This window comes from Bombus vosnesenskii, unplaced genomic scaffold (assembly GCF_011952255.1).
Source record: "Bombus vosnesenskii isolate JDL3184/JDL3185 unplaced genomic scaffold, Bvos_JDL3184-5_v1.1 scf7180000013265, whole genome shotgun sequence".
Taxonomy (NCBI): domain Eukaryota; kingdom Metazoa; phylum Arthropoda; class Insecta; order Hymenoptera; family Apidae; genus Bombus; species Bombus vosnesenskii.
The window spans coordinates 91217-109121 of NW_022882925.1; the positions used below are offsets into that span (position 1 = coordinate 91217).

Consider the following 17905-nt stretch of genomic DNA (forward strand, 5'->3'; position numbering starts at 1 on the left):
AGTTCTTCTTATGTAAAGTTACAAAATAAAACGAAATTACTAGTTAATAGTACGTACAATTTACTTTTTTTCGCCGTTACAAGCGAGATATGAATTCTTTTTTCGGAGAATCTCATTTCTTTTTATTTACAAAATATATCTGTCACAGTAGTTGGACATAGTGCGCGGTTTATACACATGAGAAACGCATAGTTAGACAGAATCAATGGGAGATAGGAGGAGAATTTAAGGGAAAAAAGTAAAAGTTTTAAAGAGGGGGAAGAGGGGAAATTGGAGTAAGGAGAAGGAATAAAAATTCTCGAATAAAAAAAGATTTCTTGATAACAAAACTTCTCGTCGATTAACGATTATCGTGTTTCCGCTTTTTTTTCGACGAATTACGATCTTTTTTTTTAATTAACGTTACTATACTAATTAACGTCGTGTGAATGTTCTTCGCGTTTTACAGTATAATCGCGAGCCGCAGAAAAATATCCTTAAATAGATATTATCTTTGTTTCTTCCCATTATTTTTTTTCTCTTTTTTTTTTACACTGGTGGTGCCTGCGTGTGTTGTACGCATCCGTCAACGTTTTCAGGCCAATCGCAAACATTTTCATTGGGATTAAATACCAGATTTACCGGGCAGGGCATGTGATGCTTCCTTTCGCCCTCACACATATAGTACATAGTGCAGTCGTTCTTGTCAGGATGATAAGATATGTGGTTGTCTTCTTCATCACAGCTTACCTCATTCGCTGAAACGATTTTTCGAGAATTGGTCAGTTGATCAGTTCTATGAAATTAATCGAGCTCTATAAAATTGTGACAAGATAATAAATAATAAACACTTACGATCTTTGGTGGTGTACCTCCCATTCCTCAAATGAGATTCGTAAGGCCCATCGTATTCCAATTTCACTTTATAGTCTCGCAGCTCTTTCATCATAGCTTTGATTAATGGATACTTGCCAGCTCCGCAACTTCCTCTGAAGTCATCCATATCCACCGACCAGATCATTATACCTCCAAAGCCTTCTTCTTTGAGCCATTGCATCTAATGTAATAAACACAAATTGTGAGTTAATTATATTAATCGCAATACAAATTGACGCGCGCCTCTGATATTTTCGTCGACTTTCAAAAGAAATATTGACGTTAGCGTTTCTCTTACCTTATTTATAAGGCTTCTTTCGTCATCGAATCCAACCCACTGATCTTCTCTGTACGCGAAAGGAACTTGTTGCTCACTATCCCATACTAGCGTTGTGTTCTCTTCACTGAGGAAGGTACAAATCTATACATTCATTTAGTATTTCTGTTAATGCCACGTGTTGGACAAGAGGTTAGTATACGCTGATGTGTAATACCTCGTAAGACGAGAGGAATCCGGCTTCGTTGGTGAAATTGCCAGCTATTCCACCTCCTGAGGCTGGGGCTCCGATGTCGAATTTCTCTTTGTCCACTAATGTGAAGGATCTGCCATAAGTTGGCATACCGATCATTAATTTCTCCTTTGGAGCACCTTGTTTCACCCATTCCCTTGCACTGTAATCCTATAGTTTTTTCATATACATATGAGATATTGAAAGATGTACATTTTGTGATGCTGATCATTCACAGTGCCGAGTTATAGGATTTAATTGAGTATTTAAAATAGTATTTTCTTACAGAATTAGAATATTCGTTAAGAAAGAACATTACTTGTCAATTACATGAAAGAGTGGAACCATACTTAATAAAAATGTAGGAGAAAGCAATTTTCAATACGTACCACTGTCAACTTTTTCTGGTAACTGGTAGCACTTTCCAAAGGATACAAAGGACTATTGTGACCGACTTGTCTCTCCCACTGGCCGTGAAAATCATACGTCATCACGTTAATGAAGTCCAGATACTTAGATATTTCTGGTACATCGTACCTGAAATTAACGAACTAGCTCAAAGGAAGAAGCTAGAAAAATAATTTAGCTGCATTTCGAAGCCATACGCTCGATAGTAGTCACACGTTGTGAGATATTGAAATTTGTTTTTGTTAAAGATAATTAATTAATTATTAAGGAAACTCAATAACTGGAATTTACCCTGCGGCAATAGCCTCAAAACTAGCTGGTACCGCGGCTGATAAAATTAATTTTGGTTGTCCAGAACTATTTGCTTCACCCTCGAATGCCAGTCGAAGTTCCTTCAAAAGATTCACATAGGCTGCTCGGTCGTCACCACCCCTAATGTAATAAATAAAAAGAAGAATATAAAACGAAGGAACGAGGGAACATCGAAGGCGAAGAAATCATTTTTCGAAATTTACCGTGGATATTCCCAATCAACGTCTAGGCCATCAAATTTGTATTCTCTGAGAAATTCGATGGCTTCATAAACGAATTGATTCATACGGAAAGTATTACTGGTCAGTTCCTTGAACGGGGTTGACCCGAAAGCCCAACCACCGATCGCCAATAATATCTGAAAAATCATTAAGACGATCGATATATACCATGGTCTGCTTGATACGTATCAAAATACGTGTCAAACGTATCAATATCGATCAATATGTATGAAAAATAGGATCCAACCTTAATGTCAGGATTCTTATTTCGCAGAGCGATCAATCTTTCATACATCTCCGTGTCCTTCTCGCTTTCTTCTGCAAGCAAGTAATTTTTCAAGGTTGCGAACGAATAGACTATATGCGTGCAGAGAGTTGGATCGATATCTTCCGGTACAAATTTTCCAGCTCCAGGTCTTCTGTGCGACCAATTTGTTAGGTAGCACATTGATTGGGCTGCCCTTTCTACGAACAATGATCAAATAATTTATAATGCGTTAACGCAAACCAAAAAATTCGAGGAGAAAAGTTTACCATTGGTAGGAGGATTAACGACGAGTTGCGTTGTCGGTTTTTGAAGTTTCTTCGCCTTGTTGATAACATCCGAGACCAATATCTTGTAAGGTTCTGGCTTTTTCAAGATGCTTTCAGATACAGTGCTGGCCACGGCGCTCCAATCGACGTCCTTGGCACTTGGACCTCTTGATATTCCGAGCAATTCCTCCCTCATCGCTCCGATTAAGGGGTACTTGACATTTCCACCGCAAACTGTGCCGTTGAAGTCATCCATATCAACCGTCCACACCATGGCACCGCCGTAACCTTTGCTCTTCAGCCAGTCCATTTTGCCTCGAATAGATTTCTCGTCGTCGAAACCCACCCACTGCTCGTTCTGCACCAAGTATGGTACTTTCATCTCGTCGTCCCAGATATAAGCTGCACCGTTTTGTAACATCTCGCAGATCTATAGAAAATAGAAAAAAGGTGTACTTATCGTTTGTACGAAAGAAAAATTGCTCTTCTTTCTTCTTCAAATTCTCATTCAAAAAAGTTAATCAAACTTCAAAACCATTCAAACATCTCTATACTGTGACTCATTAAACACATACTCGAATACTTACTCTGGAAAATTTTTGTAAACGCGTAGATATTGTATTAAACTTTTTGAAATGTTTTGTGTAACATATTCATAAAGAGTTTCTATAAGCGTTCAAATAGTTTCGCGAGCCACTGTATCTACATCTACATTTTTCCTTAAAACCATCGTTTTAACTATCCCTTTGAATCACACAACCCAGTAATCACCATTCCCACTTATTATTAGAATCAAACAGACAGCTAAATTGCTTACCCTTTAACTACCTTCAACCGGGAATAAAGCGATAATAAATTTCTAACCGCAAGAAACGGGGAAAGCATCTAATCGATCGATTATCTAAGGACCTCGCGAGTTAAAAAAAGTTTGATTTAAATTTACGATCCACGCAAGTTTCAGTGAGTAAAATGGCACTTTGGGTGAAGCAAGAGTCACGTTCAGAAGCAAGAGATCGCAGGTACCTCGTAATAGGCAAGAAAGCCGGATTCCTTGGTGTATTCGCCAGCCTTGCCACCGCCACTGGCAGGTGCATGAACACGGAAATTGGAGACGTTCGAGAGAGTGAAAGATCGGCCATAGGTCGGCATGCCGATGATCAGTTTCTCTTTAGGGGCACCCAAACGGACCCACATGGAGGCCGCGTTATCCACACTAAGCTGTTTCTGCCATTCGGAATCTAACGAAGAAGCGTACAAAGGTGCGTTGTGACCCGTCTCTCGCTCCCATTTCCCGTGGAAATCGTATGCCATCAGGTTGATGAAGTCTAGGTAGCTAAGTAGATATAATGATTTTTATCAACCCATTGACAATGGAATTAGCAAAATCGTCAAAACGACGAATTTTATATTTCTTCTTTTTACAATTGAAGATAGCTCCATTTTGCAATAATTTGTGTAACGATATAAAAACCTATGGTCTATAAGTTTTCTTGTTTTATTTTATTATCAGATTTTATATATTTATCCTTCTATTGAATGAAGCGTAAAGCTAAGAAATTTTAATTTCGTTACGTCGATTTACCTAGCAACTGCTGGTACATCGTATCCACTTTTCACATTGTCAGGACCAACCGGTACAGCAGCTGTTAAAAGAAGTCTCGGCATTTTCTTCTCCTGAGCTTCAGCTTCGAACGCTTCTCGAAGCTCTGTAGATGTAAATAAATGGAATAGTATAATTAGATAATTTGTGTGGAGTTTTACAATGTAGAAGTAGATTTTGTAAGTGGATTATCTGTGAGCATATAGCACGCGTAATGAGAATCCAATTAGCATTAATTCTGTATTTACCTTTCAACAGAAGAACGTAGTTCTTCTTGTCGTCTCCTCCTTTCGGATATTCCCAGTCGATGTCGAGGCCATCGAAATTTCGATCACGCAGATACGAAATGGCACTGTATATGAAGGTTTGCCTTGCGTACCTCGTCGAGGACATGTCTTTGAATTTCTGAGTGCCGAACGACCATCCACCTGATTAAAATTATAAACGATGACACCTTCATAAATCTTCATATACAGAAATTTTAAAATACACTATTCAATGTTTTGATCAATTTGTTAATAAATAAATAGGTATAAATTTTCTTCCTGACATATTTGAATCCATCCATCTTCGAGGAAGATATATTCCCAAAGATACTCACCAATCGCAAGTAAAATTTTCAAAGAGGGACTAGCCTTCTTTAAATTCACGATTCGTTCGTATAGTCCAGTTTTTCCATCTTTCGTTTCGTCGTTCGACTCGAAGCTGGTCAGCTTGTTCTTCTTCAACCAACCGAAGGCGAATATGATGTGCGTACACAAGTCCGGTTGTATGTCTTCGGGTAAAAATTTCCCAATTTTCGTCCGGTATTGAGACCAGTTTGTATAGTAACATACAAGCTGTACAAATTAAAACTACATTACGACTCCTTCGTTGCTTTTCGTCTCTCATTTATTTCCTTGAGAAAGTAAATAACGAGGAAATAACAAGTGGGTATTTCTGATATTACGAAGATCAAAACATAAGTTTTTACGTTAAAGAATTCGTAAAGAAGAAAATTATTATAAATTAAATTTTACTGTAAATTGTATCATAAATTACACCATATTTTGTAATATTTTTTTTTTTCAAAGAATTCGTTTCTTGGAATACAAGTAACAAAGTTGCTGAAGCGTAAACGTAGGTTTTTTAAATTACTAATTACATGACACCGAGATAGTTAAATAGTTTCAGCGAATTGCACGAATCAGTACAGAATTCTTTATACCATTGTATATGTGACAATAATTATCATACCTACCTTGTAGTCCTCCGGTTTACCAGTCTGAATTTCATTCTTCTTGTTCTTATTATTGATACGATTTCGCGTGACCTTGAATCTGTTCACGCTTGCTGAGACTTCCTGATCGCTCGAGATCGATGGGGCGGCGGTTGCCGGTCTGCGAAATCTTTTCCTTGTACCTGTTTCACGCATTATTTTTATACTAACGCGTTGCAAATTGATTTTTCTTGTTGAAATAAAGAAATAGATAGGTAAGATATTGGCACTGCATGTTCAACTCTATTTGTTCTATTTACTTGATATTTATTCTGGAATTATTTATTCTGGAAATATTATAAAAATTATTCAAAAGAATTCATTATTGCAAAAGGCGAAGAACTTTCGAAACATCAATCACAAAGGTAATGAATAATACAACAAAGACAAAAGATAACCAACATAAAATATATACTGATCATTGATACAAAGGTACATACTGTTAAATTTGTCTTAGTGTAAATTGCAAATTCTTGCAAATTTAGTGTAAAAAACATATTTAACATAGATACATACGTTTATGCAAATGCTCTTAGAAGAGAAGTTACGTTTGCCCGAGAAAGTTTTTCGAAATATTAGTACCAGTTTACATAACTTTGATCATTTGAGAATATGTGGGCCATTCTTATATAATGACTCATGTTTGTAATGAAGAGACGAAAATGGAGATTAGCGCCTTTCGCTCATTCTACATAGTGCTTTGCTTCCGCAACCTTGTCTTTTGAAAAATAAAAATGGTTGTAGAAATAATTTAAACCGAATGATGAAATATACGTTACATATGCTTTTACGATGAAATAATGTAAAATTGACGATTCGTTCAAAGCGATATCACATATTTATACATTGACCAGAAAAATATTTGTCTATAGTTGAAATATATAGAATAAAAGTTTCACTTTTAGAACGTCCACTTTTAGAACGTTAAAGAATTTGAAAGAAACATTTCTTGAATGAAACTAAATATAAACTGAGAAAATTGTAGATTTTCAGGTATAGCGAGTCGAACGATTGATCGTATGTACTCGGATTTCAAACAAAATTATCTTGACAGGGAAACGAATTAACAAGAATAGGAAGACTGAAATTATCGATCGAATTATTTATCGCACTTCTCTGGTCAAGTTGAATTAAAAATGTAAAATCTGAACAGGTCCAAAACTGAAGAAAAAGTCGACACATAGCAGACTAAATTACGGCTACTTTTCGAGCACCATCCGTTAATTTATATACCGGTAACGCATTCATATCACATAATACATACGTAAGAGCTGGCTTGGCACGCGATTAATTTTTTAAGACGCTATGTTTGCAAAAATAAACTCTGAAAGCGAGTTAATGTCACAATTATTAAATGATAATTAACTGTTTCCTACGTAAGAAACAATATTTTACCATTTATCGATCCACAGGGATTTATCAATCCAAAACTCGCTGTACTAACTAAATTAAAAGTAAAATAAGCTATCAGTAAATGTGTGAGTAATTAATAATTATTTATCTCGAACTGATTTCCTGAAAAATTTACTTTCTTCGCTTGTATCGCTCTCTTAGCAAACCGTCGTCGATATGCAGTACCAATTACCCTGATATTTCGAAACGAGAGGAAACGAACTGGTATTACGTTAAGAGAGGAAAATAAGCGAAAGATTCATATCATTGGAAAGTTGGTAAGTGATTACCTTCAGCATTGTCGAGAGTTGCGAGAAGTACGATGAAGCAGACGAGCAGCAGCCAACAACAGGTCGTTCTGCTAGTCGACACCTGAAAAGAAAGTGAACGTGTTACTGATCCGTGGAACCTGTCGCTGCTATTACGCCTAAATGTTTGACCGGGAAACAAACGCGAAATATCGAAATATTTTCATGGATCTCGATCACCAGGAGCCGATTCAGTCCGCCTCGGAGAGGCCATTTTCTTCTTTGTGCTCGTTCGGGTCGATAAACTAACAAAAATGCGGTCACCGTTGAGGAAACGTTCAGATTTATACCGCGTGTTGCTCAAACCTATCAATCACCTAACTTAAACGTCGAATTTTTTCTTTTTTTAAAAAAACGTATTAGACAGGTGGAAGTTTAGCTCGTAGATGTTTAATTAGCTTCATGTAGCGAACAAGCGTTTGATCGTGGTAAGTTATTGTCGCATTATTATTCAGCAATGTGGACGACTTTCAACGAGTGGAAAATTATTCAGTGGTACATGCACGTGTACCATACGGTGGTACACGTACTTAATAGGAGGGAATTCTTAATGCAGGGAATATTATTCACTGTTATATTTAATGATGCAGAAATTGTTAAACATGCAATAAATAACACACTTTACGAAGTGATAAAAATGGTGCTGTTATTTTGAATAATGCAACTATATAATTTACATGTGATTTTAAAGAGAACTTCGTTGAGAAATACAAAGTTAAAAGTTTGATTAATCTCCGGAAGAATTGAAAACATAACTTTTCATTTCTTTTACGATTAAGCAGTCTCGTTCAATACGTAATACGTATACATAGTTGTTTCGCAGTATTATGCAACTTTTGTTGAATAACTTCACACTGTAAATAGAGACGAATCTTCTATCGCCATAGGATGAATAGTGAATATGTGAAATGAAATGAGAGGTATAGTGAAAATGTATTTCGTTAAAAATTACAAATATTATGAAGGGAATACGGAGAAATAGCTGGCCGTTTGATTCGTGAAATTTTTCTGGCGAATTATTCTTACATTTGGAGAAAGAAATGCGGGCTTACGATGAGATATTAGTCACGACAAACACCATTACAAAAACCAGAGAAAGTTATTTGCGGTTTCCACGATCAATTACCAAGACCTACTGAATCGAAAATTGAGAATCGTAAACTTCCCTATTTAACCGAAATGGGGTATAATAGTCTGCGTGGGAAACGAGAAGCTGTTACATTCAAGAAAGGTTTTATGGAAAGTTTCGTTTCATTATAAACAATCGTAAAATTGTAATATCGTTTATTTGTTTAAACGTTTCCTGGCGCCGTGAACAATTTCTCCTATCGAGTTTCACAAGCCATTAATAATTATGTTATCCAGACACTGAATGCTTTCTGCAATAAGAAGGCTTTATTTTAGAAATTTCATTTATATTTGGCACGGATAAAGAGCAACTAAAGAATACCGTTAATACGCTATGTAAATCATTTTCTAAAGGAATGGAAACAAGATATTAATTATCTTTTCAAATTAACATTATCATAATAATAATAATCAAGTACAGTATTAATAATTAATTTTATAAAATATCCTATTATAATATTCCAAATGTTAAATCTTAAATAAGATCGTCTGAGTAAATCCCAATAAAAATTTCTACAGAATTTATGCTATTTATTAAAAAGTATGTCTGACCTTTCCCATTTCTAAAAAAATCGATCTTTTCTCGTTTCTTCTTATTCTCAGAACAGGACGCCCACTTGTGAATTTATCGTATATTTTATAAATTTTCAATCCCTTACTTAATCAACGTATCGCGATAAAAGAATATTGCGACATACTACGCGCTCTGAAATCTTGTGAAAGCGTTTCCAATTGTAATACTGCATCTAAGTAGAGTTCTGCTTCACAGAGCGTTCCAGAGTTGTTTCGAGATAAGAGAGGAACTGGTAACTGATTAAAAATCCGATTACATTCTCCGGCGAAGAGAACTTTTTCACAATATTTTCACTCTATTGTCATTTGCGTGGCAATTAGCCGAGTCTTTATTAGGTTTGCAATTATTCCACGTTATACATTTTATGTTCATTATTCGCGTAGCTTAGCTAATTAGCACAATGCGCGTAGATTAAAGAACACAACTAGAAACGGATGCTTTCAAAACCACTTTGTATGTACATTTGCAGACAAGTGCTTTTGTTTCCCTCTTATTTCCACTTTATTCCCGATACAAGGATCGTAGACTAGTTCCATTGCGTAGAAAAATTTATATCTGTTATTAAAAAACAAATAAATGGTTTTAACGTCATATTCTTAACGAATAACCGAATGCCTCGACTTTGTATTTTATAGTAACGGAAATTCCTTTTTCACACGATCCATGTTACTTATGAGGATGACCTGCTACGAAAAAAATTACAGAAAACGAAGCTATCAAGAAAATGTTGCAGTCGGAAGCGGAGCAAAAGAGGCGATAGCCAAAATATTAATTACTCTAAATTACATCGAAATACATAGCGTAACTTCGGCGTGAAATTTTGTGGTATTTCATTTTATTATAAAATCCTTTTTGTAGAATATACGAAGATCTTTGCGAGTGACTCCTTAGTCGCGTACATAAAAATTTGCACAATTATCCATAGTTTAGCAACAACAAAATATTTTCTTCGTCTATGTAACACTTTTGAATAGCGCTGTAACATTAATGCGAATATGTATCTTGTTTAGATCGTAGTAGCGAGTTAATCAGCGAAGAAAAAGAAAAGAAAAGAGAAGAAAAAGGAATCGGTTCGTCAGTGTCGCAGTTGGCTGACCAGCTAAGATCGACCATCCGTGAAAATTTCACTGGCGTTACAGATTTTCGAAAGCCAAGAGCCAACGTCGTATCGCTAACTGTCGCGAGGTAACGTTCGATCGTCGATTCTCCACGATCAGAGAAATCGATTCTCAAGATCGCCTATTAAGGGGAGAACGTAATTATTTCGTCGATTATACAGTTTGCCGATATCGGCCGCAGTACGCGCCATTCTCCCTTTTTCTTTTGTCTTCTTCGCCGCCGCTATTTTCTTCTCTTCCCTCATCGTGTTACATAAATCCTGTTATTTTACGAAATTTCGTAGCTTTATCGTGAAACATATTGAAACACAGCACATATTAAAGATTATCTTAACTCGTAGCCATTATGTCCCTACTTTTTCTTTTTTTAAGAGACTTTATGAACGCACAATATACATAAGCGATTATTATTTATTTTTAACAGTTCACTATTTATCAAAGAAATATATCATCTATTACTATTTATCAACGCACATATTTTATTTGAAATTTCAATAAATTCGAGGAAAAAGTGCAATTTCTTTATTCTTTATCTTCTGGTTGCATCGACTTTTGGCATTTTTATATCTTACTCTTCTCTTCTGTATATATCTTAACCTTTCAACACCTTTCGTTTAATTAATCATTAAAAATAAATTCCATGTTTTAGTACGAACACGAATAATGTTTAAGTGATACGAACATCGCTCGTTGTACGATATTTTTCTCTTATATTTACTCACAGATCGTTAACAACATTATGTGAGTACAGTTGATATGTGACACCCCGTATATGATGGAAAAGCAAGGCACAAAACATTTCTGTACAATCTAAAGTGAAATCAGAGCGCACATTTTCAGATGCCGAATAAGTTGCCAATAAAGATTCAAAAGTAAATCCATTAAATTTTCGGTTAATCAAATTTTAACAGTAGAAACGACGCGACGCTCAGCCATAATGTAATAAGTGTGTCATATTTCTCGATACTGTTCGAACGTGACCGAGCACAAGTGAAACGACACGGAAATGAGCGAACAGCCCAGCGAATGTAATTAGCGAGGCGGGAAGGAAAGGGACGAGAGCCATAAAAAGCGATTTTTCTCTTCGATCAATTCGTTTGTCGATGCGTGAAAAATTGCGGTAGCCGCGTAAAGCCGCGTTCGTGAAGTCTCATTCTACTGTAGCCTCGCATTCTACAGTAGCGTCTCATTCTACTTACGCCTGAAGAATAAACACTCTTTATTATAGAGTTTATTGTATAGATATTTTTTATTACATGTTATATTAGATTTACATTATTATTTTCCTATAAATTTTACAAATCATTAATTATAATTTTGTGTAAAGAAGAAGATTTGAAATATCGTATTTAATATTTTCTAACAATTTCACATCAAATTTTAGTTATGTCAAAATCAAATGACAAATTCAATTAAGCTTATTTGAACCAATCGAAGTTAATAATTGACACAAAAATTACTGTAAAAATTTTAGTCGATACAAATAATTTGAAATTTCTTCATCAGGATGCCTGTTATTTACTTCGCTTGAAGTATTACTATATTTTACTATATTTTATATGTCTAGTAGTATGTTTACTCGTATTTCGGACAAACAGCCTATTGCAAAGGAGATTATTCATATATCCATCACATATACATTCTACAGAAATATTATTTATTATATATAAATTTCTTCTTTTGTTCGTTCTTATTGGTCAAGTCACTTGACTTTGAATAAGTCGAAATTTCCAACTAGCAGTTTCATATTAGTGAAATGGTTTCGAGATCCTTGAACTGGATATGGGGCACTTGCTGTCGAACGATTTGACTAATCTAAACGAGCCTTAAGGTTACTATACCTGGAAGTTAGAACCGACCAAAGCTAGTAGTCTAATGGGAAGAAAAAAACGTTTTCTTGTCGGGAGAGAAAAGTAGCATAAAGTACCGTGAGAGACCGCGTTTAACTTTCTTCTTCGCCATATTCCCCATTCTCAGTCGCGTTTACCCTTTTCACCTCCTTTCTCGCTCCCGTTTCGTTTCGTTCCGTTTCATGGAAACGCCGCCAACGATTACCCGCGAAACCGCGATGCGAAAAATAGCTACGTTGTCCAGTTTAACACTGTAATCATATATCTGGATGAATTATAGGCGAAGTTTTGTTTTTCTCCTTCTTTTGTTCGTTATTTCTTTATTTTAACGAAATGACGGATGAAATTTCTAACGAAAAGAGTTATTGAAAATTGTTAAATAATTTTGCCAAGGTTTATCAGAATAATAGAATAAATACTACGTGGAAGTGATCTACGTAAACCGAAGACACGAAGAGATCTCCACGATTTGAAAAACACTGGCGCGTCATATTATTATAAATTCTTCGATTTCGAATAATAAAAATAATTAAAAATTGAAATATCACTTTAATGCAACGTTTAAATTCCGTACGATCACGGGCAATTATTTTATGTAATATTTTAACTATTCTAACTTAGTGGTTCAAATTTTACAGATACAGGAATATAAAAGGATTTATTTAATTATAAAATTCAGTAGAGACACAGAAAATTGTAAGGACGCCACTTAACTTGCATGGTACCGCGTTATGAACAGACTCGATGAAATATTTCTTCCAAGATGAAGAGAGGCAACCTGTAATCGTAAACGATCACTTGGATAATGGATCGTCGAGACAAGAACGTGTTCGAATAATAGGGAAATAACCGAATAACGAGATTTCAGATTACAGGCTGTGCTTTATTGAAAGTAAGGTTCTCATCTCTATTAACATTGCTTCCGTGGATTGGTCAGGGAAGCTTCACATTCCTTATTTGTGTCCAGAGGACACAGCTTATTGTAATGCCATCGTCAAATTATTACACGGTAAATATAAAGCAATTTGTGAAATTGATGTGACGCTTCGATTGACGTTCGAACGGTTCTCAACCCATAGAAACGTAAACTAAAACCATCACGTCCAGTTCTTCGCTTGGAATATAGCGTTCACCCCATCGAATCATGTTTGCGCGATATTTCTCAGGTTTTGTAATTTTTATTTATTTAATTTTCAATTAATAGATCGTCTAATATAACGTTTAATAAATAAACGATAGCACAATTTATTCTATAATTTCTTCCTTTTCCTTTAATTCCAATTTAAATATCTTCATAAGTGTTTCTTGTAATTGTGGATGTTCAAGCATATCGAACCAAAATTACGAGTCCACCTTAGTATGGCTATTTCTTCTTGTCTTGGCACATCATTCGCTTCATTAATTAACAAACTGTCGTCGTTGCTACGCTTTTGTAGTCAATATATTCCATCTAAACACGTATCTTCGTAACGAGTAACCTCATAAATGCTTGCCTTGTGCGACACATATTTAATCTAACGAACATGATCATCTAGCAACTTCGTAGGTTTGTTCCTTTACGATCTTCGAATTAATTAAAGTTTTATGAAAGCTCGGCAACGATCATTCCTATTGGACATGGAATCGTTTAGATTGAAACCTAATAGAACGTTCGTCTGAAACGAATGGACTTAATTGCATGACATATTATCTATTAGTTTTCTTCATTTAACTGTTACGAGAGCTCAGCCACTAGTTGAATGTAGCTAATCTTTTCTTTCTCTTCTCTTCTCTTCCCTTCTATTGGCTTGGCAACTAAGTGATTGCGGATTTTGTCAATACTGCCTAATGACAAAATCCGCAATCACTTAGTTGCCAACCTAATAATTACTACGCAGGCGTGCAACAGGAAGAGATAAAAATGCGATAAATAGAAGTTGATGCATTTATTTAAGAATTTAAATACGATACAAGTTTATGTTTCTACGAACGTAACTAAAGAATTCATGTACATCTTTGCAATTTATTAGGCGTGCATTGTTATTCATAAATGCACAAAGATACAGAGTCATTGTAATACTCTTAGTGTTTTCAGATAAAGTAAGGTTATTTGGCAAACTTATTCGGACAAAGTAATTTTGAATGGCTTAGGTAAAAATAGTAGCCATTTCTGGGGAATTTATTAGGTTGGCGATACCACCTAGTGACAAAATCCCTAGTGGCAATCACTTATAGAAATTAAATGGATATTTTCTTTCTGTGAGAGTTATTTATTTGTTTTATTACAAACAAGTTGACTCGTCTTTTGTATGTAAGCGAAATGCCACAATTTAGACAATCAACGTTAATTTAATAATTCTCTAAATATCTAATTCGTTTTGAAGAACGTTGTAGTTTAAAAGAAGAGAACTGTTTTAGTTTAAAAGAAGATACAGAGTCGCCGAAGAAATGCTGCTAGTCTATTGGTTTGCTAACTTTGGCAAATTGTTGATAACACATGGTGTACTCTACATTGTACTTTATTCGAATATATCTGTGCTTAATAAAATTATTTCGTCCAATTAAAATTTATTCAGGCGAAGCATGTTTATCGCTGTATTACTATGGCATTTTTATTCAACAGACCCCTGCCATCCAATAAAAATTTATCCAGACGAAGGATAGTGTTCAGGTGAAATAATTCCATTTTTTGATTCCATTCGGTAAGATGCAGATTTACATAAATATTCATAGTTCGCTGATTTATCGTGGAAATGTTCGAAGACACCTCATGGCGTGCGACATTGTATAATAAGGTCGCTTATTCGTGAAAGCTTTTAACACCACGAAGGTCGATGTTCCCCGTAATTAATGCGACCGGCATACATACGGCAACTTGATCTTGCAACATGTTACAAATGAATCATCATTTCGTGTACATACGGCTCGTCCAACGATTTATATAACGATTTCTGTATCTCGTTTATCAACGTGGTAAATTAATTGTTGTACTATATTAAACTGGGAAATGTTGATTTGCGAAATGTTTGTAAACGTTCGTAGAGGCAATTCGAGGTTCGAATAGTGTAAGAAAGAAAGCTGAGGGTTCAATTAGGAAGATGCAACAGCAAAAGATCGTAAATTAATCCTCCTAATTGGCTTTTTTCGAAATCAAAATTCGCGCTATTTGTGCATCACTAGCGCCACGTAGTGGTGAAAAGGTGCAACTAATTTCCATTATCTGTCCTTGTCGCACAGTAGTGCGCTCCTTGTCTACGATCGATGCTGCCATCTATTGAATTTGGTTGGAACTGCGAGAAAGTAACAGGAGTATAGAACGTGCGAGGAGGTATCTCAATTCCTGTTAAACAAGGAGCGCACTACTGTGCGAAAAGGACAGACATACGTGACGTCACAGACAAGGAAAGCTATATTGTGGACAGATGTACTTATCCCTCTAATTTCAGGATTATTCGTTAATTACGCTTTTCCTTGATAAAATTCATGGACTTTCAGGATCGTACGATAAAGGTAAAATCTCTGGCAAGATTCACACATCAATTTCGACCGGAATTTTCCTTTAACTAATTAGTTATCAACGATTATCGTTGTAAGTGTCGCGGCTACCGCGGCACGGGCCTGCGATTTTTCATAAATATCAATCTTTTGCGGCATTAATTCGCTCTGTATGGAATTTTAGAAGCTTCCTTAGATCCTACGCTAAGTTCTTCGTGCGTAAAAGTTCGTAAATTAATCACGCGTAGCGAGAATTATGCGAAAATTCACGGCGTCGCCCCTGGGTGACGAGGGTACGTCGTAGATAATTATTAAAAATTGAATAATTAGGTACAAATTCCGGTCGAAAACGGTGCCAAAATGTTGTCAGGGATCCCCGTCTATATTCTACGATTCCAAATGAGCGAGAATTTATCCCAGAAACGGTGCAATTAATGAAAATTCAATGAATTAGAAAGAGACGTATGTCTGTCCTTGTCGCACACTAACACGCTCTTTGTCTAACAGAGGCTGAGTTACCTCCTCGCACGTTCTATGATCCTGTTACTTTCTTGTAGTTTAAACCGTTTTCGATAGATGGCAGGTGTGGTCGTAGACAAAGAGCGAACCACTGTGCGACAAGAATAGACATATGTCCCCCTCTAGAGCCAATCGAATACATTATATAGATTGTGGAGTCGTATGCATGAAAGATAAATACAAAGATGAGAAAGTTCATAAAATACGCATAATATATGAATATATATGCGTGGTATATGAAACATTCAAAGTACTATGCTTTCCATAATTTTTGGTAGGTAAAACAATTTTTCCCCAAGATTCTATCTTTTTAATTACATTTTTCAAAGTACGTGCTTGCATAGAAATCCATATTTGTGAGCCTTGTATTTTCATATTTCTCAGAATTGCATAAAAATTCACTGAATCTAGTAACAGCATTGTCATTGATAAATAACTCGTGAATTCTGCCGCCGGCCAATTAACAACCTTTTTCCGGTGTCTTCCTACTTTCACCGAAATTTGAATTTCGAGCACGATCGACGATTTTTACATGGGACTTTTAAAACAGGCCTGCGAATTTTATTAACCGGTACAATTAACGCTTAACCTGGAATCAGGTGAAAGCAACCAGCGAGCCTTCTATTATTCTTCGGCTCGTTGTAGATCATGCTCGACGCCTTTGGCTCGTTCAACGTTCCCAACCGAGAAGAAATTCTCTCACGTTGATTTATGTAAAATGTAGGAACAAGCATCTGTCCCATATATTTCATCTATTTGCTTCCTTTCTGTCATTTCGTTCTTTCTCCTGCTACTTTCCTATCTTTTCCTTACTGTTACCATTCCTTCCTTCAATTGACTCCATTTCCTGATTCTCAATTAATCGTAACACTAGGAACAAGTCGAATTCCTTTCTTCAAGCGTGTACCTCTCTTGCTATTTCATTTCGAAGCATGTACATTGCAACTTAAGAGTTTGCTATCGATTGCAATTAGCCTGTGGAATCTACAGAGATTTATATTTTTATGAAACTATTACCAATGCCAAATAATATTCGAGCAAAACAAATACCTATTTAAGTAGATTTAAATTTAAATGTAAAACTCACTATAAAATTTAAACCTATTTAAATAGATATTCATTTTACTTAAATATTATCTTGCTTTAATATTAGGTTGGCAACTAAGTGATTGCAGATTTTGTCATTAGGTGGTATTGCATTGGAATTTATTTAGAGGGAGGATACATTAGCTTTTATTAGGTTGGTAACTAAGTGATTGCGGATTTTGTCATTAGGTGGTATTGCAAAATCCGCAATCACGTAGTTGCCAACCTAATGCAAGTTAATGTATCCTCCATCTAAATAAATTCCAATTGGATGAAATAATTACGACGCGTGTACATTGCAACTTAAGAGTTTGCTATCGATTGTAATTAGCCTGTGGATTCGACAGAGATTTATGTTTTTATGAAATTATTACCAATGCAAAATAATATTCAAAGGAAACAAATAGCTATTTAAGTGGGCTTAAATTTAGATATAAAACTCACTATAAAATTTAAACCTATTTAAATGCATATCCATTTTATTTAAATATCATCTTGCTTCAATACATGCTAATATATCCTCCCTCTAAATAAATTCCAATGAGATGAAATAATTGTGCTTAGAATTTACTAATTTATTATTTACTATTTAAATGAAAAATTGTGCTTAGAATTTACTAATTTATTATTTACTATTTAAATGAAAAATTGTACAGTCTCAACCCAAGAACCTAACCTCAACCGAAGAATCACAATGTCGCTTGTTCTGAACCAACGAACTTCGTCTTGGCACAATTTGGCAAAAAATGACAAAGATAT

At 35.4% G+C, this 17905-nt stretch overlaps 1 protein-coding gene across 1 annotated transcript in view; it reads right to left on the minus strand.

Moving 5' to 3' along the window:
* Positions 1–385: 385 nt before the first annotated feature.
* Positions 386–17905, minus strand: part of LOC117243000 (probable chitinase 10) — a 29426-nt gene continuing 11906 nt past the window's right edge. The window contains exons 2-16 of the mRNA XM_033510116.1: positions 7380–7461; positions 5680–5840; positions 5041–5278; positions 4688–4867; positions 4422–4545; positions 3863–4172; positions 2840–3269; positions 2553–2770; positions 2288–2442; positions 2064–2204; positions 1754–1901; positions 1350–1535; positions 1154–1276; positions 835–1036; positions 386–737 (exon numbers count right to left, since the gene is read on the minus strand). Of these exons, the coding sequence (XP_033366007.1) occupies positions 529–737; positions 835–1036; positions 1154–1276; positions 1350–1535; positions 1754–1901; positions 2064–2204; positions 2288–2442; positions 2553–2770; positions 2840–3269; positions 3863–4172; positions 4422–4545; positions 4688–4867; positions 5041–5278; positions 5680–5840; positions 7380–7461 (2907 nt within the window). The 3' untranslated portion in view covers positions 386–528. The remainder of the gene's footprint in view (positions 738–834; positions 1037–1153; positions 1277–1349; positions 1536–1753; positions 1902–2063; positions 2205–2287; positions 2443–2552; positions 2771–2839; positions 3270–3862; positions 4173–4421; positions 4546–4687; positions 4868–5040; positions 5279–5679; positions 5841–7379; positions 7462–17905) is intronic.